This window comes from Phaethon lepturus, unplaced genomic scaffold (genome assembly GCF_000687285.1).
Source record: "Phaethon lepturus isolate BGI_N335 unplaced genomic scaffold, ASM68728v1 scaffold9739, whole genome shotgun sequence".
Classification (NCBI taxonomy): domain Eukaryota; kingdom Metazoa; phylum Chordata; class Aves; order Phaethontiformes; family Phaethontidae; genus Phaethon; species Phaethon lepturus.
The window spans coordinates 1-24,333 of NW_010561251.1; the positions used below are offsets into that span (position 1 = coordinate 1).

General features: G+C 35.4%; 1 protein-coding gene across 1 annotated transcript in view; it reads right to left on the minus strand.

Annotated features, from left to right (window-relative positions):
- Positions 1–127: 127 nt before the first annotated feature.
- TBC1D32 (TBC1 domain family, member 32) overlaps positions 128–24,333 on the minus strand; it is a 35,586-nt gene continuing 11,380 nt past the window's right edge. Inside the window, exons 7-22 of the mRNA XM_010293945.1 lie at positions 24,116–24,216; positions 23,968–24,029; positions 23,329–23,473; positions 22,522–22,581; positions 20,930–21,029; positions 20,514–20,651; positions 19,038–19,130; positions 18,650–18,792; positions 13,846–13,973; positions 12,502–12,703; positions 8,615–8,697; positions 6,802–6,940; positions 6,009–6,096; positions 4,377–4,495; positions 3,642–3,758; positions 128–220 (exon numbers count right to left, since the gene is read on the minus strand). Of these exons, the coding sequence (XP_010292247.1) occupies positions 128–220; positions 3,642–3,758; positions 4,377–4,495; positions 6,009–6,096; positions 6,802–6,940; positions 8,615–8,697; positions 12,502–12,703; positions 13,846–13,973; positions 18,650–18,792; positions 19,038–19,130; positions 20,514–20,651; positions 20,930–21,029; positions 22,522–22,581; positions 23,329–23,473; positions 23,968–24,029; positions 24,116–24,216 (1,811 nt within the window). The remainder of the gene's footprint in view (positions 221–3,641; positions 3,759–4,376; positions 4,496–6,008; positions 6,097–6,801; positions 6,941–8,614; positions 8,698–12,501; positions 12,704–13,845; positions 13,974–18,649; positions 18,793–19,037; positions 19,131–20,513; positions 20,652–20,929; positions 21,030–22,521; positions 22,582–23,328; positions 23,474–23,967; positions 24,030–24,115; positions 24,217–24,333) is intronic.

Sequence of the window (24,333 nt, forward strand, 5' to 3'; positions counted from 1 at the left end):
AAAAAAAAGGGGAATTTCACCTTCATGCATAATAAAAAACAAACAATGTTATCTTATCAGAAGCAACACAGCCAAGCATGTTATATCCTATTTAGTTAATGTGAGCAGAGAATAGAAAATGAGCATCTTACCTCAGACCAAAGATATGTGATTGTTCATAATTGAATAAGGAATGAATTTTAGCTTCTGAATTCAAAATTATAAGTCTGTCAATGATATCCTGCCAAACGAAGACAAATGTAAAAAAATCATGTATGATTTTATATTTTTTGCCCATAATAGTTTCATAGGGATGTTTACTATATTTATTATGTTTACATATTGAAATTATTTCTGTAATAAGTGCTTTCCACTGTAAAAGTCAATGGCAAAAAGAAACCATACAGAAGCTTAGGGGGAAAAAAGTCTCAGTTAATAAAAAATAAGAAACCTTACAGAAAGTTGGGGGAGGGGAAAAAAAAAAACCCTGTTAAAAAAAAAATTACTAAACATACAAAAAGATCCTAGCATATCAATTACTCTAGTTTTTATTTAGTATTAAAACACAACAAAAATGTTAACCTGTTTTTTTTTATATGTTTGAAACGTGTATACATCTATTCTAATGAAAAGAACGGCAAATCCTTTAATAATCCCTTTCTAACACTACTTAGTACTACATGCTTCAAAACACAGCCATTTATTCTCAGTGTAACAAGGCTTGGCTTGGTTGCTGAGGCTTACATCTTTCATCCTACAGCATCTCATGTAATAGACAATGACCTGTTGCTGCTTCTCACTTCTTCCACAAATTCAACCTAATTATATTCCCCTCTGGTTCACTGCCTATCCAAACTGCTTCTGAAGAAGTAACTTCATTAAAAGACTAAGATATGCATAAAAACATTCACTGATGTTATCGTCTCAAAGACAGATAGCTGTCCTATGGTCAGAAGAAACAAAGTCCCTAGAGGCTTCATTTAACTTGGATTAAATCCAAACTTTTATTTTCTCCACATTTAAGAAGTACAGTCCCAGAGACAGCAGAGAATGTTATTATTCAACTGGCTAGATCAATGAGTCATTTCAATATGATACAAGAAAAAAGTTAGGATCCATATTGTCCTGAAATCAACCAAAGCTCTGTTTGTCAACAGAGAGAAAACACCACACTTAAAACTTCAAGTAGTATAGAAAATATCTAGAACTTGTCAAAGTACACTGTCTTCATACAACGAAACTGTATTTTCTCTATTAGTTTTTTTTGGGGTGGTAGGGGAGACGGCTGTGAAGAATCTACTCCTTCCACATAATATGTTCACAATAAAATTCACAATTCAACTCGGACCTCAGGGCTGTTCATAAAATCAGTAATACAAGCAATTGTTTTGTTTGGGGTTTAAGGCTTTTTAGATATTTGCACGTGCAAAGATTTAAATGCCGAGGGATATTTCTCTGGCAACAACCTCCTTCTCTCATTTATATATCAAAGCTTGGAGCCTGCAAGAGTAGAAAGAGCAGGCATACAGAGAGGACTATTGAGAAAGCAGACCAAGCTCTAATTTGGGATATTAGGAAGGAAGACAGCGAACAAGGTTCAACACAAGTTCCGATAAGAAAAAAGTGCAGCTAAACCTGCACTGCTCAACTACAGAGCGTAGCTTAAATATTACAGGTAGAGTGACATCTACTTTGAATACCTAAGATACACCATCTAAATATTAAACCCTCCATAATCACTGAAAAAAAAAAAAAATTAATCTGCTTAAACATGTCTTTCAAAGCTACAGAACTGGTGGGTACCTTCCGAGCTAGATTCCCTTACATATGTGCTACCTCTCAAAGGAAGAGTAGAGGCAGGTGGAAGGACCCTCATTCATCTGCTCCATTTTCTAAAATATTTTTATATGACAAACAGAGTAAAAAGAACCTGGCATGTATCAAGAAAAATTTTCTTAAAGTACACAGAATATAAATCTGATTAGTCAACAGTTAAAAGCAGTAGAAGCTCAGCTGATAATGATGCAACTAGTTAGCCAAAAATACAAAGGAGGGAAAAGTGTTTAAATCCTGTGTTTAAGAAATAAAGGTCATACAAAGATGATGAAGTTCTGTGCATTATTAAATATAGTTCAGCATAAATATTACAAGTCAGATTCTGTGGCAATGTGGCATGATCCAGAAAGATAGAAAAATGAAGCACACAGAGCAATTAGGTCTTCTAACCAAATCTCCTAGCGGAACTGAAATCGCTTTTACTTTGTTTTCTAACCATAGTTATATCTGATAAATTTTTTTATCTTTGGTTTTTTGTAATCACTGCCCAAAAATGTGGTTATAACAAATCTATATGTCTGCTTAACCCCAGAAGTTTTCTGAGTACTTAGACTTAGCCATTATATGTTAATTAACATTAGGTAAACTGACTATTTCCCTTCTGTTAACTACATAATCTTTGATGTCTAGTTTAGGCTTACAAAACCCACTGTTGCACAGCAGTTAAGTGAGACAAACCCCACCCAAAACATCTGTAAATGTTCAGGGAACTTTGAACAATTGTATCAGTATTGCTATTTCTGGAAACCTAGAGAATTGCATCAAAAAAGGTGCCTCAAAAGCCCAAACAACATAGGCTTTCAAAAGACACTAAAATCGTTACTTAACATCTACGCCAATCTGAAAGTTCTCAAATATGTATCACCTTCAACATACATCTATCTCCCCTGCTCCTAGCACCTCAGAAAACTTGATGACTGAACAGAACTATCTATCAGTGGACACACTAACATGGAGTGAATGGAAAAATTAAATTTATCATCCCATTTTCTCCTGAAATCACCAAAACAGTGCTACAAAAAAGATCCACAAAAACCCCTTCCAAACATAACATACACTACTATGATATACGCTGTCTAAACAACTTAAACTACCACCAATCCAGAGCTTGTGCTAAACAAACACTTTAACACAACAGCAATTCAAAGCGCTAGCTAATTCGAAAAAAAAAAAATCTGATTTTAACTGCTAGTCAAGGTCACAGATTAAATTTGCCTGTGCCTTGTACCTGAGGAAAAAAAAAAACCACTAAGACATTGCAGTTGGATGAACTAATACAAACTAATACTAAATACAGAAATGGTAATCCTATTTTTCTTCGGACTGAAATATGCCTTGACCAGTAACTTTACATTTAGTGATACAAGTGTGAATCATGTGTGCTATTAACAAAGCCTGAGGTTTGGTTTTGTTTTGTTTTAAATTTTCATTTAAATCCACAGATAGTGTGATAGAGCTATACTATATAAAATACAAGTATAGGGATTTTCCAGCATGTGACTGCATGCACACACAGAGCTGTTTATGTAAGTCACTTTTTTTTTTTTCCATGGAAAAACTCAATTCTAACACAAGCCAGGAAAGATGATCTTTAAATTAAGCATCAAATTTTATATTATTTTTAGATTTCAAAATGAAAATTTAGCTTAACTTGAAGTGATACATGCATATGCTGCCCTCATGCTGTATATAATACAAAATGCACAAAATTTCAAAATGTTTCAGTAAGAAGAAAAACCTTACTCTATTATTACAGTAGCTTTTTCTCAGGAACAATGTCTTCACAGAAGTATTTATTTTTCTTTCAAAATAAAAACCATACTTACAATAATATCTGTAGGTACTTCACGAAGTGAATACATTGGTTTATTTGGTATCTCTTGTTTACTCAGGAGCTCAAAAACTGCAGGGTAAGTGAGCAAGTTTATCAGAGAGAGAAAAGACTAGAGAAAGAGAAAAAAGGGGGAAAAAGGGAATGTTAATCAGTTAAGTATAACCAAATATCTTTAATAATTATTTGCCATTTACTTTAAGTTTGTTCTTATCCTTCTTTGTAGGCTGCACTTGACATAAATAGAGCTGCCCAAATTAAGACTGCAAACCCTAGCAGGTGTCTATATAATCTAAAAGGGCAGTAGTGTCTGTGAAAGATGTATTATCTATCAAATTGTAGAAGCAATTTTGAAAATTATTGTATTTTTGTTATCACATAATTCTAAAATCTAGACATAGCATACTCTAAAACACATCACTCTCCCTAATATTACTACAGTAATCAGAGACATGAACTGATAGCCAGTATTTTAAGACTTTCACTTTTGTCATGATTGTTATTTACTATTTTATATTGACTTTAATGGATCCTTGGCATTGTGACCTGCCATGCAGCACAAGAATTCTTTTGATCAGACATCATTTGAATAGTATATTACACTAATTTTTCTGCATGTGAAGGGGCAGGTATAGTGGCAATGAAAATTTACAGAAAGGTATGTACCATCTTATGTGAAATACAGCACTATTTTTTCCATGCCAATACAGACAATTAAGTAATTTCTCACCTTCTGACAGCTTTGGTCAATAGGGTCAACTGGAGTAGATTTGGGTTGGGTTATCCTCACATCATCTTTTCCACACTCCAAAAGAGCCCATAATTCAGTTACAAGTGCCTTTATAAAACCTAAAACAATTTTTTGTTCTAACCATGAGAATGGCAAGAATACCAGAAAAACAATCTTCATATTAAAAACATTTTACATCATAATTCTAACTCAGATTCTCAAAATTCTCTACATTGTGGACTAAAATTACACAAGACAGACTGACCGAGGGTTACTCTCCCTGCTATTCTCAATCCTTTAGTCAAACTACATTTTGTACAGCAGTCTGCTTATATTCAATCTAAAATCTACAGCAACAGTTTGCAAAATAATTCTACTAGAGTAAGGTATCTTCCAAGTAAATGAGCTGCTGACCTTCTTTAACAAGTTAAGTGCTACAGTTCAAAGTTTAGCTAGTATTGGCTCTGTGATTTTAAAAATACAGATTTACTATAACCCATTAATAAATGAAAACATACCACAATGAAAAGTTAAGAACTGAAAAATTGTTTTTAAGAGAAGCACTACTAAATGACTTTAAAATGTTAAATATTAAAATAGAAAATTATAGTCATCTAACTAAAATCTTCAAATGTAAGTTATAGGCTTAATACAAACTTTAAATACATTACACAACTTCCCCTCAAGGTTGAAAATCAATGCTGATTATTTTTTGGTCTACCATTTGCCTTTGACGCTGAGGGCCATAAGGAGCAACCTGGCTGAGAAACTTAAACAGGACAGATGGGTTATTCCTCAAGTAGATCTGCTCCCTGCTTTCTGAAAGATCCCATAGGCATAAATAATAAGCAACTAATGATCGGTTTCCTCGACTGGCAGAATTTGCCTGCCTTTCCTGTCTTTCAGTCAAGTGATTTTAATTATGCACCAGCCACTTCTAGATACTCAAAGAGAGTATTTGCAACTTTTGTACCTCATGGACTTCCTTAGCAACTTCAGATGGTAGCTTTTCTTTATTGGTAAGATTCTAGTTTTAACAACTACCTAGACCGCTGGGTGGTATATGGCAAGAGTTTAATTATCTGAGAATGAATCTGAAAGGCCTTTGTGGTATGTGTTGACATATGAGAAGAATCGTCAATTCAGATAATCTCAATTCCATCTCACTATTGTGTAAGAGTGCCCATGACATTCAGGCCTTTGCAGTTTCTCACTCTTCAAGCAGTCAGTAGCCGTGGAAAAGTACATACAAACTACAGAAATCAACAGTTATTAAATCTGATCTGTAGATCAATAAGAGGCACTCGCAAATCGTTAGCAACTTATTTTTTAACAGATATAAATATCTTCATGCACATACAGGAAATTTCTGGAAATCCAAACCAATGAAGTAAAGATTTTGCATGATTTAAGAAAACAAAAAACAAAACCCTGCATCAACATAAGTGAATGACTTAAAATTTGGAAAGAGAAATTTCCATCAAGATCAAATCAATGGACATTTAAGTAGTCTTTGCTGATAGTGCGTAATTATTCCACTCAGTCCATCTTTAACATCTTTCTCACCTTCTTTTTCTAATATGCAAGGCTACAGCATGTAAATATTCATAACATCACCGTTCTTCAATTTACCTGAACTCTGTAGAGCTACTGCACCTGTTGGTGTTGTTGCGATTTGTGTAACAATCGCTCTATTATCAAAATCTTCATATTCATTTGTCTGCTGTAACAAATATAAAAGTACAGTGTTAGTTATTCAGAGGGCATGAAACTCTCAAATGATCTCTTCAATATTGATCTTTCCTACACTTGTTTACAGAATTTAGTTCACTATGGTTAGACTTGAACAGTTCATAGATATCATCCTCTACAGACTTATCAGGGTTAGATTCCAAACCAAACATCTTTATCAAGTATCTTATCAAAATTTAAATGCAAAATACTATGGTTGAGACATGCAACATCAGCAAAGAACAAAAACATTGGTTTTTTGCACACATTCAGTAGGATGTCTGTAACATTATGTTACTTCTCCTAAAATGCATATTATCTAATTTTTGGTTACATTTCAAGTATTGTCTAGTATATCTAGATTTCAACACCACCTACCAACATGGTCTAGAAAAACTTGCACTTCAAAGAAAAAAAAAAAAAAGAAAAAATACTTTGCTTAGCATTCCAAACTTTACAGTAAAAAGTCAGAAAAAAATAAATGTATGCCTGACATTCTGAAGATGAGTAACATAGAACAAACTTAAATCAGTGTGGCACCAATATCAAAGATGATGTTACATTTTAAATTAATTTTTGCAAAAATTAAGTGACACAATGGTTTCTGGGTTTATTTTCTTATTGTTTTCTTTCTTCTTTATTTTATTACAATCATTAAAAGAAAGAAAAACTGTACAAACTGTGTAATGCTTACCTGGAGTTTTTTTGATAAACTGCTGAACATAAAGTTCACACAATCATTCATGACACCTGTACTATGAAGCAGAAATAGTCCTTTGGGTGTGGCAGAAAAATTTAGCAAGGCATCTAACAAAGTCTGTTCCCATAACAAACTGCAAGAGTAGCAAAATAATAATTAAAAAGAGATATGTAAAAAAGCATGGGAAAAAGAAGAAAAACTGTAATTTGTAACTTTCAAAAACAACACCACTTCATTCACTGGACTCCGTTTACTCTATGAGTCTATGTTAGTTTAAAAAAAGCATTTGAGAAAGTTAGATGTATTAGACTATGTTTTGTATAAACGTTCAAACCCATCCTGGCAAAACTAAGGTTAGGTAGGAACACAGAACAGAAAGATGATGTAATGGGGAACCCAAAAGACCTATGCCATCCTTAAATGAACTTATGACTTACTATCTGATTCTAGACAAGTCTTTTGAAGTATTAATGTGGCAGTTACAAATTGGCAAAGCAGGCACAGAATTTCCCACCAATATAAAAACACTATGAGGAACTAATAATAACTCACATCTGAGGAGATAAAGGGTCCTGCTAGAGATTAGTACAGAATTATGAAAATAAGGTGCCTTATATACACAATAGCTTCACGTACTAACAGCAGTAAATGGAAAGTATTTTCTACAGACATGGCAGAAAGAACAGCGATTGCAAGAATAAAGTATGACGATACCCTCTGCCCTATAAAATATTCTACACCCTAAGTGAAGCAATTACATCACCTTTGACTAGGTACCATCTCTGCAGGTATCACTAGACTCTTGTGATTCTGCTTCTCTAACAGCATTTTCTAACTGGATTCTCATCTCCAGTTCTCACTTCTGACTCCTACCACCAGAAAGCAGCATGCAGTTTTTCTCGTATCAGTCAACCATTACCCCAAACTTTAATCACCTCTCCTGCAGAATCCCTGTCATATCACGTTCAGAAGCAAAAACTTCACCCAGAAATATATCAGCATGTCTTGTTCCATAGTTAAATGGAAAATCTAGATGCTAGGAGGAAACTGTAGCTTACATCAATGGAAGTGATTACTAACAGCCTCCTCAGACAAGCTCTGCATTCCTAAATCTCTTATTACCACTAGATTTGAATTGCTATAACCAGTTCACATGCCATCACCACAGACTAGAGCAATAACTTTTGAGGTATCTTTGCAAATTATACATGAAATCTACAGTAAAGTATAAACAAGAATCTACCTAATTAACTAGGTTTTGCACTAACACCAACATCACCCTGAATTTTCAGGCTCAAAAATATTTGAATATTTCTCATCTTAATGCATACAAACTTCTATAAAAGGACATTAAGTTTTAGTATAAAAGGAAGGATGCCTTTCACTTAATATGCACCAGGCTTTCAGCCAGAATGCTGCCAATCTTGCTACATAATATTTTGAAAGTGTAGATATTATTCAGCAGAACAGCGTTTTAACACCACGTCAAAGCCGTAAGATAAACCTGACAGCTATTTAGTTTTATGCTTTCTAATTCACATTTTCCTTAAACGAATTTCTGTAGTCAGAGAGAATCAACTATAAGTCAATTCTACATACATTAGACACAACTCTATAAGTCAAGAAAATCCTGAAAGGTCAAGAACAATTTTGTAACTCTGAGACCTATGCTGGGATGTCTTCACTCTCCCTACATACCACTATGCTTTTGGCAAAAAGACACATGGTTATGAGGCGCCTCACTTGTGGATAAAGTAGCAGTGTGCATTCATACTTGTACATGTGCATAAATTAAGCATCAACTTACACATTTTTTGACTCTAGACTTAATGACGAAGCTGAGTCCGCAACAGTTACAGGAGTGGGTACTCTTTCTGAAAGTAAACTCGTCTGTGAAATAAAAAAATAAATAAATAACTCCTTACTACACCATTTTTAAACTCCAGATCTTGCTCATCCTCTTGTTACATATTGAAAGGAATGTAAGAGTGATTAGGCTGCAGTCTAGTCTTTGGCACAGAATACACTATTCCACTACATTTTTTATTCCAGAAAATCTTATTTTTCCTTTCTTTCTTGGGTATAAACCATTTTAAACTAGTACATTTTTAAAATTTCTATTGGAATTCTTAGCATAAGAAACTCTTTACTTTTTAACTGGAGATTCCCAATGTAAAAATCAGCATTAAAAATAATAGTAATAATTAAAAAAAAAAAAATCAGAAAGCAACTCTTTACTCCACTTATGTCACAGGTAATGGAAATAACAGACTCTGGAGTCAACAAGTCAATACCAAATGTATTAAGTAAATCTGCCAATTTTTATGTTTTTATTTTTAGATTATATAAATTTATCTACATCGGTACAGATATAATTAGAACTACATTCATAGAATCATAGAATAGTTTGGGTTGGAAGGGACCTTTAAAGGCCATCTAGTCCAACCCCCTGCAATGAGCAGGGACATCTTCAACTAGATCAGGTTGCTCAGAGCCCCGTCCAACCTGACCTGGAATGTTTCCAGGGATGGGGATACATAGATAACTGTATATACGTATTTTTATATTTGATGAATTTTCTAATTTAAATTATATTTGAAAATAATTGGTGTGAAAAATGCTGTATATTTAAGATTAATGAATTAAGTTGGTTTATGTTTCTAGAGATAAAAAGCAAATTGCACCACTGAAATGAAAGTAAGCAGTCATTAATTTGCTCTCTTATAAACATGATCTAATAAATCCACACAAGATTCCTCCATTAAACTAGCCAGTTGTCCTGGATCTGTTAAGTTCCCCTTTTATTATCATTTGTAGAAATTCCATCCCAGAATTCCACCAGTTTCTGCCAAGAAAAAAATTGTTTCTCCACCAGTCTTAAAATTCCAGGAGACATGTAAAATAGAAGGAATCAAATTACCTGTCTATCCATTAAAAATTGTCACTACTGCCTGGATAGAGTCCACCAAAATCCACCACTATTGCTACACTATAGAACATTTTATAAACTGAAGATGTTTTAAAATTGAAAAATGTGTCCTTCCTGTACTAACTTGTTGATTCTTGAAGTCTTGAATATGTAGATTCCACTTCAGTCTCAATTTGACCTCCAAAGTGATGTGAAGAAAAGGCATTTTGTCAGTTGTTTCATGATTGTTTTAAAATTTGACACATTCAGCCTACTTATCTTGTAGGTGTCAAAACAATTTGTGTAAATGATGTTCTATACCATAATAAAGGATTTTAATGTACAAAGAAGTCTTTTGTGCATGTGTAAATGCTGTGGTGCTTTAGAACAAATAACTGGAAATGCCCATCAAAAGCATGTAACAGTCTGCCTGTAATAAATATTAAACAGAGTAACAGGTTAGTTCAAGTAAGACTGACTAGTTAAACAATAGGAAAGCACAAGAAGACAGACAGATTGTTGAGTTCTGTAAATTACAGCACGATTCAAGTGAACTAGACTCCTTAATTCAATAAAATCCTAAAGTTCTCAGTGCATGGAAGAATGTTAAGTTTCAAAACTAACATTCTTTGATGAGAAACTGAGTTTACTGTAATATAAGTAATAATACTTTTTTTTTCAATCAACATGTATGCTTTCATGATAACATTCATATATTAAAGAGTGAGAGATACCCACAAGCTGATGATTTAAATCTCTCTTCTATTCATTCTATTCTTTCTGATACATTCTGCCTCAGTTTACATTGTGACTGTATTTTTAAAACTTCTAATCATAATAAAAGCATACAGAATTTGACAAGAAAAGAATAGCTGTTCCATTCCCTTTTCATGGCATTCAATCTCTCTCCTGCTTCCTCACCACTAAAAAAAAATCTTTAGTCTTTTAGCCAAATTTTTCTTCCAGTTTGGTCTGATCCTTCTCTAAAAAAATATTTTACACTCACTGGAGGAAAAAAAAAAAAGAGATGGTTCTATTTTAACCCCTGGTATCAATAACGGTTGCGAGGTGAAGGGATTGAGAGCAGCCCTGCTGAGAAGGACTTGGAGGTACTGGAGGATGAAAAGCTGGTCATGAGTTGGCAATGTGCGCTCGCAGCCCAGAAGGCCAACCGTGTCCTGGGCTGCATCCAAAGAAGCGCGGCCAGCAGGTCGAGGGAGAGGATTCTGCCCCTCTAACTCCACTCTGGTCAGACCCCACCTGGAGTCCTGTGTCCAGCTCTGGAGCCCTCAGCACAGGAAAGACATGGACCTGTTGGAGAGAGTCCAGAGGAGGGCCACAACAATGACCAGAGGGATGGAACACCTCTGCTGTGAGGACAGGCTGAGAGTTGGGGTTGTTCAGCCTGGAGAAGGGAAGGCTCTGGGGAGACCTTACTGCAGCCTCTCAGTATTTAAAGAGAGCTTTTAAGAAAGATGGGGACAGACTTTTTAGCAAGGCCTATTGCCACAGGACAAGGGGAAATGGTTTTAAGCTAAAAGAGGTTAGATTTAGCCTAGTTTTAAGGAAGAAACTTTTCACAGTGAGGGTGGTGAAACCCTGGCACAGGTTTCCCAGAGAGGTGGTAGATGCCCCATCCCTGGAAACATTCAAAGTCAGGTTGGACTGGGCTCTGAGCAACCTGATCTAGTTGAAGATGTCCCTGCTCACTGCAGGGGAGTTGGACTAGATGACCTTTAAAGGTCCCTTCCAACACAAACTATTCTATGAACACAGATAAATTTTGGTTCTATTACCAAATTAATAGAAACAAAAAAATAGAACAGAGTTCTATTACCTATGTTTTAAATAAGTTTTCAGTTTAGCTGGAAGCCAAAGTTGAAGCTTTGTACTCTACCCTTACCTAAATGCTGACGATATTATTTTAATCACTCAAATGTTTGTTTGAATTTTACTTCACTGTAAACTTATTGAAAACTGCTCTTGAAGCATCTGCTGTCATTTTTCCATCTTAACTAAATTTTTATAATAGATAAGAATTTTCACATTGCACATGGCTATCAGAACAATGAAAATAGAAAAGTTTAGTGAATAAGCAGAGAGCCATATACCTTGTTCAGTACATTTACAACAGAAAAAAAGAATACACAGAACTCAAGCTCATTCATGCTGAAAAAGCTTTAGACTAGCAATCGAAAAAAGCATTAGATTAGCAATCAAACTGAAATTGAAGTACAGAGTCTACACTCCATAAGATATCCAAGTACACAGATAAGACAAAAACTGCTGCCTGGAACTTCTCATTGTGGTCTCTTGAGAATACTTCAATGGCATCTAAGTCAGCCAAATAGTTGGAGTGTCTTTTTTTTATCCATATCTCCCACCAAAACTAACTAGTTTAACCTAAAAATTACTAAGACCACATCTCAGGAAGCTTTCCTTTCAAAATATCCCAAACGAAGAGTGAAGACAAGATCTGTGGTGGACACTGGCTATCATGACATTAATGTCCTCTAGAATCAAGAACAACGTATGATAGGACTATGGATGCTTGTTGACAGCTTGTGGTTGAATCTGGAGGCATAGAAGTCTCAAACTAAGCTTCTGCTAAGTTCATGCACAGAAGAAAAATTTAAAAATTAGAACTTCATTTGTAGAACAATTCCAAGCATTATCTCTCTACTTAAATATAAGCAACCTGAAGCAAAGAACAACTCTTACATAAGCTGAACCTCTTACAGCAAGATTTTTTTTTTTTCAATCTTCCCAATCCAAAACAAGATTACCTTTTTCCAGGCCTCTCCAATAGATTCATGCAAGCCATAAGGAATCAACACCCGCAGGCCTTCACAAGTTCTGTACATCTGACGACATACAAAAACGAAAGCTCCTTTAACAACTGGCAAAAGTTCGGATCCAGATAAAAGAGAAATGTCGTCATGAAGAAGTTTCTTTGTAAACTGAACAATTACATGAACAGCTGTAGGACTAGAAATAAAATAACACTTTTAAAATGTGGTTTGTAGTCATCAATAAGCCTTGAAACAAATCCTCTGGCTAAACTTATTTAATTTTTTCTAGGGGAAAAGAAACTATGGAAAGAAACTATGACCCACTACGGAGGGGACAACTATATTACAACTTGTAACACCAGTCAGAAGAAAAGAAATGTACAGCAAGTAATTTTACTTTGGCTACAGGTCTACATAAAACAAAAATGCATCCATTGTCTTCCATTCAGCCCACATGACCATGACCTACACAGCCTGTGTGTTTTATAGGAGTCCAGCTGGGAAGAGTAACAAGACAATTATTTTAGCTTCTGCTTAATCAGTGTTAAGGATATCACTACAAGGCAAAATTAGTCTTTGTTTTTCCTTTTTCCTATCTGAGATGTCCTCCTGAAGTCTTCTAGGTTTGCAAGGCAAAGGACAACTCTTTCTCCAAAATACTTTTACTTCCAACTCCCCTTAAAAACATATGCAACTTCTGAGAATCCTCCACTTGAGACATACATTCCACACGTTTTCATCACCTGTAGCTTAGATATTTTGAAAAGGCTAGTCTCAATTTTACTGCCCTGTTTCAAGTTTTAGCATCAGCTAACAATATACTACCCACAGGATCACACAGATCCTAAGTTCAGTACAGTGTTACAAATGTCAGCTTCTGACACAGTGTCTGTCTCTATTAGATGTATTGAAAAGTGAATGCTACATTAAATCCGTAATTTCAATAAATTAGGTTGATTTTTAATATTTATTCTAAAAATAAACAAACAAAAAATAGGGGAGAGAGGTGCCTCTGGCCTGAACAGTAGCACTATGAATATAATGGAACTACGTTCAGAGAAAGGAAAGCTCTCACACCAATAAGAAAAACAAGTAAACTATAGAAATCTCCCTTAATAAAAGTATTTCTTTAAATTGTCATTTCACCTGGTTATACACATAAATGTCACCCTAATACATTCTCTAAAACACTTACTACTTTGATAATCAGATATTTTACTCCAAATATAAAGAAAACATATCACATTATAGATAAATGAAAAAAGAGAAAATTAGTCTCATAAGACTAATGTAATTCATTAAAGTACTCACTAATGCTATTCATTGATGCACTCTTACCTATCTTTTTTGGCAGCTTTTCCATTTTCTCCATAAAGAAGAAGAGAAAGACCATCTTCTACAGCAGCAATCCTTGCCAAAATATCAGCTACATTAATTAAAGTGGTTTCAAGACAATTTACATACACCTATTTGGAAGAGCGGAAAAGCGGAAAAAAAAAAAAAAAGACGTTTTAAAATCAATGCTTTTGTGAAAGTTGTTTATTCACGTCTGGCTTACGTCTCCAAAACCTGAAGGTCACCCTTCTGATGATTGCTTAATGGCTTAAACAAAATAAGTAAACAGCCTATGTTCAAATGCCATGACATAAAAATCTTCATCACAAATGGCAACAATTGTCACGTCTAATGATTATCACAGAAGTCCAATGACTGCACAGATATAGAGAACAGACATTTCTAAACTTTTTCTCTCTTCCCACCATGAATGTGGAAAGGCTCTTGATATGCCATCTAGGGGTATAAGAACAACCTGAACCAAGGTGAGAAACACGCTAACTCCCTCATTGCTGCACATGCATTGGCAACTCTTTGGCTAGAAATGGAATTCCAGTTCCCAAGAAGACCTTCTGCATTCACCTCACTTCTAGACTGCAGAAGCCACTTGCTTTGGAATCATGAGGAAAGTTTTCCCCACTGGAGCAAAGCAAAAGTCCTCTACTAATTTCTTTTCACTTCAGAGCACTGTATAGGTACAACTAGGCTGTAGTCAAGCAGACATGAACATTTAACATTGGGATTCAGCCTGTTAAGTATGGTACCATGACTAATGAATATACGACCCAAATTAATGTTAAATTGGCCACTGCTTACTAATAAGTGAAGTCAATATTCCAGTGGTAGACAAGTGGAACATGGGTGCTCCATGAAGAACCTGTCAAGGAGCAGCAAGAACAGGATGCTCTGCAAGGGATGAGAAGCTGGGAGCTAAGCATGGTAATGAGGTGGGCAGAGGCAACGGCTCACCATCGGATGGGCAGGCAGTCCCACCATATGCAAGCAAGGTGAGCAGATGAGGTCCAGTGATAGTAACCAGGTTCACCCAAGAGTCCAGATCCCCTCCACAGTGATGAGGGAGGTCCAGGTTTAAGCCAGGAAGCCAAGTCAGTGAGTCAGGGTCAGTTCCAGACACAGTAACCAAAGTCAGACACAGTCCAGTGATCACCATGCAACTGGATTTATAGCTACAACACAGGTCTGAGGTGAAGCAAGTTAAGAAGTCCTGTCTATGGTTCAAGGTTCAGATCAGCTGGACACTAGGCTTCAATGCTGCTACAGCACAGGCAGGGAATGAGAACAAGAACCTCATCTTAAAAAACACTCCTGAGTGGAAGCTGGAGTGAGTCCACACTGAAGCTTATTAGCAGAGTCATCACTGGAGGGGATGAGCTTTCTCAAACAGATCTCTTCAAGTCTGGTCACCCACACCATTACCTATGTTGGCCCAGGCTGCCAAGACCAGGGGAAGGTAAGTAGTGGGGAGATGTGGGGAGATGGCCAGCAGGTCCAGGGAGGGGATTCTGCCCCTCTACTCCGCTCTGGTGAGACCCCACCTGGAGTCCTGCATCCAGTGCTGGAGCCCTCAGCACAGGAAAGACATGGACCTCTTGGAGCGGGACCAGAGGAGGGCCACAAAAATGATCAGAGGGGTGGAACACCTCTCCCATGAAGAAAGGCTGAGAAAAATGTTCAGCCTGGAGAAGACAAGACTCTGGGGAGACCTTATAGAAACCTTTCAGTATTTAAAGAGAGCTTTTAAGAAAGACGGGGACAGACTTTTTAGCAAGACCTGTTGCAACAGGACAAGGGGAAATTGTTTTAAACTAAAAGAGGGTAGATTTAGCCTCATTAAAAAGAAGAAATTTTTCACAATGAGGGTGGTGAAACCCTGGCACAGGTTGCCCACAGAGGTGGTAGATGCCCCATCCCTGGAAACATTGAAGGTCAGGTTGGGCGGGGCTCTGAACAACCTGATCTAGTTGAAGATGTCCTGCTCACTGCAGGGGGGTTGGACTAGATGACCTTTAAACATCCCCTCTGACCCAAAGTATTCTATGATTCTATGAATTTTAGGCAAAGATGAGCTAGAGGGGATTACTGTTCCCAGTAACACTTGTTAAAATATCTAGTATGTCAGAATGGGGAATAAAGCACTCTCCTGAAGTTGAAGTCTACTGCTTAAATCTTTCCTCTCTTCTGTTATTCATCAAGGACAGCTGGACTCACAGGAGAATTGATTTTTAAAATGCTGTGCAATCTGGCTCCTGCTTCTTCTCTTACAGGCAGCTCTGTATGTGGTGGACAGAGGAAAAATAAACAGTCTTCCTACTTTAAATGTAAGGAATTCACTATTAATGCCAGCGGTCAAAGTAAAACAAAAGAAAAATACCATTTTGACTTTGGCTTTTTAGTTAAAATTTTCAGTGATACAGATGGTTAAAAATCTTCCTGACCTTTTATTTTTAGGTTACTGGGTATCATTGTTCACAATTCTAAGAAAGGAATATACTGTGCTATCACCGTTTCTTCAAAAGAGTGTTATTGTTTTGCTTTCCCTATGCAACACCAAAAAACCCACAAAACATGGTACTTCGTTTATTTGAAATGTGAATGCAATGTTCTGCATCAACAGAACATTCAGCAGCAACTCAGAGGCTACAGACCCCAAAAGGTCAATACTGCTGCCCACAAATGAATCCTTCTCACAACTCCCACTCATAGCCACCGAGTTTCTCCTCCCCTCTCTACTACAGGTACACAATACTACTCTGCTTAAAAGGCAAATAAGGCCTGCACTTATCTGAGTGAATTCAGAGCTCAACTGTAAAACAACAGCATTGTATTTGTTCATTAGGCCCACCATACAACAAAGGAGCTCCACATGCAGGTCCCAATGCTGGAGCCCCACAACCCTGGCTGAAGAAATATGCGTGGCCATAGCCTTCCTTCTAACACGAGCACAGTCCAGCATTAGAGTCCAGCATTAGGACTTCTGGGCATCTAAGAAGTGCCAGTGATTTAGTTGGGAAGCAAAACCAGCCCAAATTCTCATAAAAGAGGAAAAGGGTCACCCTGACTTGGTCTGCCTTTTCTAGCTGTTCGTTTGCCATTTGCAATACAAAATAATTTCCACCTTCATTAGAGCAAATATGACATATTCCACATTCACAACACATAAATCAGTCTACTATAGCTACTGTGCACTAAATATTCCTGAACATGACCTGTTTTTTTTAAACAGTTACTAAGGGACAGTTACTAAGTCATAGGAGGGCTTACAATTTGTTAGAGTTCAGCTACCTATGAGAGACAGCTGGGCATAGAAGAAACAAAAAAAAAAAAGGGAATAACTGTTAAACATTGAGATAATTTATTTTTCAACTAGTAATGCATAATAAAGAAGAGAGACAGCTGTATATGCTTTAGAATATCATGTCACCATACATTGCCCTGGGGAATTACACAGGCCTCCATCACAGCCAATCAATACAGTATTGCCTTAGTACTGTTTTTTCAATTTGACTATCAGTGTTCAAAGCATATGCAGGCTCAGTCATTTTTTGTCCCTGAAAAAAATCTGCACTAAATTTTTGTGGTGTACAGTAACAACAAGACAACTTAAAGAGTTAATCTTGCAAAAACATCCATAGATAGCCTTACAGTAAAATACATAAGTAATGCTACTGTACACAATACAGATGCCCACAGGATAGCTAAATTATTGACATGACCAGATTTTTGCAGGTGTGTGGTTTTAAGCTTTACAGAAATACACACTTTAAAATATTTACTTGGAAACTGATTGTTTACACTTTTGAAAAAGCATGGGGATATTTTTGTATAGGTAAAAATATTTTCAGGAATTAATATAAAGAGTCTTTTTCTGAAAAATAAACAAAGTGCACTGAAAAAAAAAAATCATGAGGATACTGAAAAAATTCAACTTTAAGAACCGAGATGAGGTATTTAAAATAGGAACCCAGACTGTCTTTACAAGCATGAGTCTCAGGAAGTAAATTCCAAATTTCTCAGCTATTAATTTCTCTCAAAGTCTCTTTATGTAAGACAGCTCAGGCTCCTCCATGGGCATTTCAGATCCTCAGCCTCTCTGTCTTGAGACTTACAGTCCCCTCGCTTGAATTAAATCATCTCAGTCAAAACAAAAACAATAGGACAGGCTGAAACTATAACTAGACCTTCAAGTACCTAGACGTAGATAATGTTTCCCAGTATTTTTACATTTCTCATAGAAATCTTAAAAAAAAAAAACAAACAAACAAACAAACAAACAAACAAACAACAACAACAAAAAAATAAACCCCAAACCTCTTCCTTTTACCAATTTAGAAAACAGTAATTTTCCAGGAAGAATTACATATTTTACCTACAATAATTATTGAGAACACTTAATTCAAGTTGCCAGCTGAATTTAAAAAGGAATAAAAGTAGGTTGCATTTTAAATAGCAGGTAGAGCAAATAAGCATCCAAGAAATATCCAAAAGACGTACAAAATAAATAAAAATTAAGCAGTGTGATTTTCCCAAGGGAACAGTCTCACTATGACACAATATTTGCTGCTCTCACTATGGCACAATTTTTGTTGCTAATCACAAGATTTCAAGAAAGCCAACTTTGTCAGACCAATCATAACGACAGCCCGCGCTATTTAAGGCGTACTATAATAACCAATGTAGAAAATATTACAGAAGTTACCATGTGACTAAAGAAATCTTCTACACAGAAAATAGAGAAAAATTATAATATTCTATACATTTAAAAATTCTTTGGAAGATTATTACAAACCTCTGTGCCACTCAGTAAACTCTGAACTGGATGAAGTAGGGCATCTATCACTGTGTCCATATATAAACATTCAGCAGCACATCCTGTCTGATCACAAATAACTTGCAGAATCTCCATAACAAGACTTGCTGGAGAATAATTGTCTGGTGAACACAAGAATTATTTATTTATATTTTAACTTATACAAACATATCTATATGACTTATGTAGATGCTTCTGAATTATAATTTTGTAATAATTTTGTATAATTTTGTTGATTTAACACAAAGGGAGGAAGGGAAAAGAAAAATTGCACAAATAACAGACACAAATTAAAAACTGCAAAAGACATTGCCACATGCCTCATTATAACTATATATATTAGCATATATTAAAAATGAACATTTACCTGTATGTACTGCCAAAGCTGTCTTTGGGTAACTTGGAGAGTAATAAATAAGTTGAATAAATACTACCAACAGATCCGTTACGGATACACTATCTATTAAAAAATAAAAAATAAAAAGAGACAAGTACTCTGCAAATTAAAGTGCAACTTTAATTTTACAAATAAAATGGATGTTGTAAGTATATGTAAACAGTGCTTTGTTTTGTTAAGGAAATCAACATGCTTACAACTGATAAAGCAAAGGACATACATCTCCGTAAGTGCCACATCTACATGTCATTTAAATACCTCCAGATATGGTGACTCAATCACTTCCCTGGGCAGCCTGTTCCAATGCTTGCTAAACTTTTCAGTGAAGAAATTGAAACAGAAGGCAGCCAAACTTTGAGAATGCTGAATGTACATGGCTGTAGAAAAACGCATTACCTTGCTATTAAGTGAAAGAACTGGAAAAGAGACTAAGCTGTCAGACAACTAACACCTCCTCAGGTCCGAAACAAAAGCAACAAACATGTAGCTAAATGCAGGTTAGGAACTATTGCTCCAAGTTTAATGTAATTATGCTAATAAATCAGACAATTTGTAAGGAAAGCATTGCTATCTATGAAGCTGAGAAGGACACTATTAAGAAGACAGATGGTGAGATTGTTACTTTTGAAGGGCAGTGAAAAAAGTAAGCAACCCCAATGGATCACTTCTTGAATAGTGTTATACGGATAATCCATAAATGACAAAAGCACATGCTTAATAGATGTTTCTTCCTCACAACTGCACTACATTGCATCTATTAAGTCCTAATCCTCAAACCAGAGGGAGAAAACACCTTCAAAAGACAAGTCTCAGAATTATATCCAGTAATGTTTTGAATTCTATATGAAATTAACAAAAACATATTAATGTAAGGAACACTACAGTTGTTCTCACACACTTGCATTTGCCAACCCTGCACAATTTATCACCATATGCAGATCTGTCTGGATGTCCAAGGGCTTTTCCACCTCTTATCTTCTGTCCTTATTAACACCTCTGTTCCACAGGTACTCACCTCTACCATTGTTTTACCTTAATCATATTAATGGGCTAAGCTTGGAGCAATTGTTTGCGTTTAGCTTGAAATACTGATTTTGTTTCACACCTGGAAAACAGTTTTGGTCCCTGGACATGTCTCTCATATCAATTGGTTTGACAAAAGATACTACTCATACCTAGAGCACACTGATCTAACACTCCTGCAACATGAAATTAATATATTAAAGATAAGGACAAAAGCAATCTGTTTAAACACATCTATCAAAGATTAAAAAACTGGGCTGATGCTCAAAATTACTTATACTATCTATTAAGAAAGATTTCCAGGCACAGAACTGCCAAACAGAATACTGTCCTATAATGTCCACAACATTGCAGTGGAAACATATATCAAGTATGGATAAAGTGTTGCTCAACAGGTTCCATTTTCCTCAGCCCTCCTCTTACCTTTTTTATTTTTTAGCTGTACTGGAAAGAGATTTTGGCCTTGTTTATAGATCAACAATCTTCCTAACAGGCACAGTGAATGAACAAAATAGACGTACTGCAATTCTGGTCCAGTGTAGGAAAAGTTCTGCTTATCACCTTTAACAATAAAACCAAAAAATTAGAACTTGCCTCTACTGGTTTGCTTTACAGTACCAAGCTACTACCTGCAACATATGTGAATCGTTTTATATATAAAGACAGCGTAACTAATTAACCACTGCTATTAGCGTTCTCTCAAAAGATAGACATACAAGATTTTGGGAAGCAAAAGAACAGATAGGATATCTTCAGCATGCAGCTTGAGGCAGCATGCTCAGGAACGTAGAGAATATGGATGTATGTGCATGTAATGCAAGAAAAGCAAAGATACTCACTACACTGCTGCTGGGAGAAGTCATTGACTCTGGAATTTTTATTAATTGCTGCCTTGCAAAATTCAAAATAATCCAGACATTGCTGGACAGCTGCATTAATCTGTGAAAAAAAGCACAAAGTAATAAAATAACTGGTATTTTACAATAAAGTCGTTCTCTTTTGTACCCAAGTACTTACTGTCCTTTAACAAAACAACCTAAATACTCACTTTACTTCAATTACCTAATGTTTCAGTGCTTTGGGTGGCGTAACCAGCAGGAAGCAAAGTTTTATAGGGCTATTAAAACACATTACCATATTATTGCATTACCATTATTATTATTAAATTACCATACTACCAGCTTTATAAGCATTAACGCAATCTATGAAAAGGAGTACAGAGAACACGCAAGTATTTTGAGAAGTTAATGGCAATCTGTGGTTGCCATATTGTCATTACTATGGAAGATTTTCATTTTCCACATGTGAAAAAGTTTGTCTTGAATACACCTACTAAGCTGTAAGTTTGGTTGTTGGGTGCTGCCAGTGCTATTACTGTTCTTTGCAGAACTGTTGTATCATTATGATAGAATTATCATCTAATCCATGTATATAAAAGTTTAAAATTTATCATCATAGATTTAGAAATGAATCACAAATATACCATATGAACAAAGTAGTACATTTAGAGTTAGTCCAGGTTGGAGCTGCTAAGATTTACTCACAAGGTTAAGTATAATATACAGACATATGTAATAAAAAAAATACTTAATCTGAGGTTTACTCTATGCTTATATATGATATTAGACTACCCTGCTCATGGACTTCCTTATTTATAAACTTTTTGTTGCATAGAACATGCTTTATTCTATGCCCTGGTCTTTATGCATACAGGTAAACAAGGCAAACGCCTTTATAGTTGTCTGTATCCCTGTCTCCCATCTTAAGGTTTTATCAGTCACATATATTTTACATGAAATTTCATTTGTATTACAAGATTTTACAAAACATAGCCAAAGTCCTGTCTATCTGAATGGATCTCACATCTACATTGGTCTTACTGAAAACAATTAAACTTTCATCCCAGTGGAGGGATCTGTCCATACAGAATATGTGATAGGATTAACACCTACATTACTAAAGATGCTTTCCCAGTTTATTTTGCTGACACTTTGAATCCTTAATGCTTCATATCACAACCTAAAGAACACAATGGTGTTTTTTTAGTCTCTATCAAAAATCCAAATTCAGAATAGAGTTTTTATTATATTCTTTCACATAGCATTTGCTATTTTTATACACTGTCAGAAATAATTGTAATTAAGAATGTAACATAAGGAACTAATAAATAATGATCCTAATTGAACAAATGCTCTAAAATATCCACATTGCCCCTTACTCAGAGCTGGTCACATACCCTTCTTTGCATTTAACAATAGTTCATTTAAGCAAAGAGGAATTTTAAAAAAGAAAATTAAAATCAAAAAGGTTTATCTAGCTAAAGGACATGGAACAGTGCTGACAAAAGAGAAAAAAGAAAAAAAAAATGTTCAAATCACAATGTGCAAAGCAAGAACAAGTTCCGAGTAAGTTTTCCTTAAGAAATACTTACCAATGATTTGTATTTCTTTTCCAAAAGCCTAAGTACCACTGTCCTGCTGTAATACGCATGCTAAAATGACAAAAAAGACCTAATGTCAACTTCAAACATATAAGTTTTATTTTTTAACTATAAAGTAGAAATCGTCTCCAATTCTGTTCTATTAGGGATCCTACGCACAGTACATATTCAATGTCTTGAACTCCAGCTTGTGTAAACAAATAATATACTCAACCGTGCCTTTTGTTTGCAGCACATTTCAGAAGATAAAAAAAACCTATGTCATCAGAAAAATGTATAGTAGAACATCCCGTAAAACAGAAAAACAATAACTATGCTGAAATTTTTGACTATGTGTTTTGACATTGCCATGTAAACCCTAAATTATAAGTTCATACATAGTATAGCCGCAAAAAAGTCTAATGTCCATTGGAGGTTAGCAAGTTGTGTGCAGCATATTAAATATATAACTATACTTTCATGCTCTCCACTTCTTCCAGAAAAATGTTTCCATCTTTTGACGCCTGTCAGTCAATTGTGACAAAGGGACTGAAGTCCCAAAGCACAGTAAGTTCTCAGAAATTTTATTTTTCATAATAGTAACTGAATAGAAATGGAGGGAGGGAGTAGTGTTAAAGGGCGAAGGACACAACTGCCTAAAAAACAACCCGGATCTCCTTAACTTCAGTGCTCATTGTAGGTTTTTATCAGGTCACAGTAGGCCTGTGATAATAATAGTCATAAATCAAACTCTTCAAAACATGTGTCAGACCTAAGTTACAGGTTGTTGCGTTGTTTTATTGGGGTTGTTTTGCTTACCGTCCACTTTTTAAACCATACTGCTTTGATATCTAGCAGAGCCAAGAAGTAGACTGGACTCAAGAAATCTGGAGATGTAGGATAATTAGGCTCGTGTTTTACTGACAAAAGTGACAAGGTACTCTCCACTACTTCTTCCATATACCTTAGGACACACGTAGGGAAAAAAAAACATAAAACAAAAATCACTTATATCTTTCCACCAGTAACATTCAGGAACAAATTTCTTGTAAAACCTCATTGTTCAAATAAATCATAAATATCCACATTATCTTTAACTTGATCTTCTAAGGATGTTCATTCTTTGTATTACCATGAGTAAAACTAACATACATATATATCCTTCTAAATGATTACATGTTTTGTAAGTGCTAAAATATTACACTTGTTACCTTGTAAAACGCCCAAATTATTTTTGTTAAAAAGCACTTCTAACACTTCAAAGCTAAGTAAGCAGCTTAATATCACCCATGACTACTCCTATGAAACTCCCCTATTCCACTTTTCCCACCCTCCATTTCGATTTCCCCCCTTATCACTGACCAGCCATCTGTGCATCCTGTAGTCAACCTTTTGCTAAAATTACATGCATCTAATTACATGTAAAAAATAATTAAAAGGCTTTTGAAGGTGACATACTTTTCTGGATAACGAATCCAGGAAGAGGGAGCCTCCTTTTGGTACTCATTTAAAAGGCGGACCTGAAAACATAATTATTAAAATTAAAAAATAAATAATGCATGATATTTCAGTAATGACAAAAAAGGAATGGAAAGTTCATTTATACCTTTTTAAGTAAACGAGTTATGTTTGTGTTAGATACGTCGAGACCAGCTGAAATACGAAGAGAATACTCTCCAGAAAGAAAGTACAACTCCAAGTGTCTTGCTAAAAAAAGAAGAAAAAAACCCATGACAACAGTGGCAAAACAAACTATTATACAGCTTCATTATAAAAATTAACCAATTTCAGGAAGTACATGACTCATGAAGCCTTAAATGTAAT